Raw genomic sequence first — 2,860 nt, 5'->3', positions numbered from 1 at the left:
CTCCTGACGTGAACCCCATCGAAAACCTCTGGGCCATGCTCGACCGGCAAACCAAGAAACAAAAAAAAAAAAAACAACTTCGAAGAGCGATCTACTCCAAGTTTTGAAGCAAGAGTGGGAGAAAATCCCACAATCTAGAATTGACGAGATGATTCTCACGATTCCCCAAAGGATCAACGAACTCCACGAAGCGAAAGGAAGGTCTACTAGATATTAATTACATTATAAATATATCAATTAATGTGAATATGACTGAAAATGTTCATTTTTTTTCTGAAAAGGTGGTGTCTATTTACCTGTGACCACGCTGTGTACAATCTCGCCCGTGACTGAAATGTACCACACTGGGTGTATGGAATAAAGACTGGCTTCGCAGAGTCTGTTCCATACCGTATGTATAACCTTGCTATCAGTAAAATGTATCTTACTGAATGTATGGCACATGGAATTGCGTTGCGGGCTCTGTTCATTATTGTATTTATAACCTTGTTATGTGTACAATATTTCTCACTGGGTGTCTGGCATGCTATATGTACAACCTTATTATGTGCACAATCTATCTCTCTGTGTACTACCTTGTGTAGTCTATTCCTTACTCTATATGCAACCGTGACATGAGAGGAATGTATCTAACTAGAAGTTTGGCGTAAAGAGAAGCTTTATGGATTCTGTATGTACAACCTTGCTGTGACTAAAATACATCTCACTGGTTGTATAGAGTAAAAGACCCACCTTGTGGAATCTGTTCTTTACCGTATGTACAACCTTGCTGTGACTAGAAAACATCTTATTGGTTTTGTGGCATGAAAGTCCCACCTTGTGGAGTCTGTTGCTTACTCGGCCTTACTGTATGTACAATCTTGCTGTGACTAGAATACATCTTTCTGGTTGTATAACATAAAAGACCCACCCATCTTGTGGAGTCTGTTTCCTTACTGTATGTACAACCTTGCTGTTACTAGAATACATCTCGCTGGTTATATATCGTAAAAGACCCACCTTGTGGAGTCTGCCCCTTACTGCTGTAGACACTTAATGAAACGTATTTTACTTATGTCAGAGTTGGACACACAGAGACCTTTACAAGGCTGGTCTGTACGCCACACACACACAGTAAGATACATTTAAGACAAAACAAGGTTGCACATATAGTAAAGAACTGACTCCACCAGGGTGGTTTTCATGCCACAAAACTAATGACATGTATTCTCGTCACAACAAGGTTGTACATACAGTAAGGAAACAGACTCCACAAGATGGGTGGGTCTTTTATGTTATACAACCAGGAAGATGTATTCTAGTCACAGCAAGTTGTAGCGTAATGACGACATTGTGAACCCTGTTTCTCACTTTATGTACTCTGATATTCGGATGTGAAAATCTGATCCATTCTTATCTTACGATTAATATTAGTGTTTAGGATGACGTTCTGCATTGGTCAAGTGTTCGAGCGTTTTAACCGATGTTATGTGATTCACCGGCTTTCGATCTAAATAAAACCTATAGACATCTGTTTTTGATGTTTAACTATGGTTTGTGAAAAATTTGAAGCACAGTGATTCACTTGAAAATAACAACCAAACCAAGATTGCCCGAGACTGCTATACATATGTGTGTATTTATTCATCATAGACATAAAGACCAATTATTCGAATTTTAGATCAAATGATAAACATCATTATATAACGGTAGTTTTTGCCTTGTCAATGTTATAATATCATAAATTTCGATTATTCTGTAATTGTTTTGTTTCGGTTTTTAAACAAATTTTTCTTTTTAGTGGGCAGATCAGTTTAATCATAGAGCTTATAAAAGGAATAAAACAGCGAAAATAATTGTTTAGTGTTTAAATGTTTCATAGAGTTTAGTCGTAAAATTTAATTTATTGGTTAGAATCAGTAGTCATTTTTTTCTTTTTTAATTGTTACATTTTCTAACCAACTTTTAGTCATACAAACTTCAGTATTATGTTTACAAATCTAAAGAAAAAACTTTGTAATTTACACAACACATGTTTATAAGTATCCAAAATATTAAACCTTTTCGTATTAGTAATTGGTTTGTTCTTGGTGAAGGCTCTTGAAGCTTCTTAACGAACGTTCTCTGGAAAAACTCAATGAAATCTGGTGGGATAAAAACCCTGAAAAAGTTAGCTGCAGTAGTAGCGAAGCACAAGTTGATGGAATTGATATAAGCAACGTTGGTGAGTTTATTCAGGCTTTGGTCTACAAAAGATAGATATTTAAATGATTTCATTTTATATAAAACGACACAACTAAGCATATTGTACAAATTTATTTTTAAAGTATTTAAAAATAAAGTATAAATTATCGAAGTGAAATCTTCAGATTCTCTGGAAATAATGAAGTTTATTCACGTTCCTTATTGATTATAAGTTATACATTGTTTTTATACAAGAGACAAGAACAACTTGAAGAACATATCCATTACTAACTGGTTTTTAAAAAAATGTTCAAATACTATTCCTATATAAAGTCGCAAATTTGCAAACACATAAAGTATACCACTCATGTCAAAGGCTGATGAAACTTCGTCAAGGTAACAAGATACTTACATAAACAGACATTTAACTGGAGAGGAACACTTAAATTTTCATCATAGATATAAAATCACTGTACACATCTATCCCACACGATGAAGGTTTAATTTTGTAAAACAATTTTTAGACTAAAGCCCTATACTTGACCCTCCAACACACACACACACTTCTATTTTTATCACTTTTAATGGTAACTATCATAAACAGATCTGTGGGACCGCTACGGGTACAAATAACGCCTTCACTTTTAATGGTAACTGTCATAAACAGATCTGTGGGACCGCTACGGGTACAAATAAC

The 2,860-nt window shown here is 34.9% G+C and overlaps 1 protein-coding gene across 1 annotated transcript in view; it reads left to right on the top strand.

Annotated features, from left to right (window-relative positions):
- LOC106463119 (ionotropic receptor 25a-like) overlaps window positions 1-2,860 on the top strand; it is a 30,242-nt gene that overhangs the window by 22,957 nt on the left and 4,425 nt on the right. Inside the window, exon 8 of the mRNA XM_022390539.1 lies at window positions 2,076-2,203. Within this exon, the coding sequence (XP_022246247.1) occupies window positions 2,076-2,203 (128 nt within the window). The remainder of the gene's footprint in view (window positions 1-2,075; window positions 2,204-2,860) is intronic.

The sequence above is a fragment of the Limulus polyphemus genome, unplaced genomic scaffold, assembly GCF_000517525.1.
Source record: "Limulus polyphemus unplaced genomic scaffold, Limulus_polyphemus-2.1.2 Scaffold1329, whole genome shotgun sequence".
Classification (NCBI taxonomy): Eukaryota; Metazoa; Arthropoda; class Merostomata; order Xiphosura; family Limulidae; genus Limulus; species Limulus polyphemus.
This window is presented reverse-complemented; position numbering and strand designations above follow the sequence as displayed.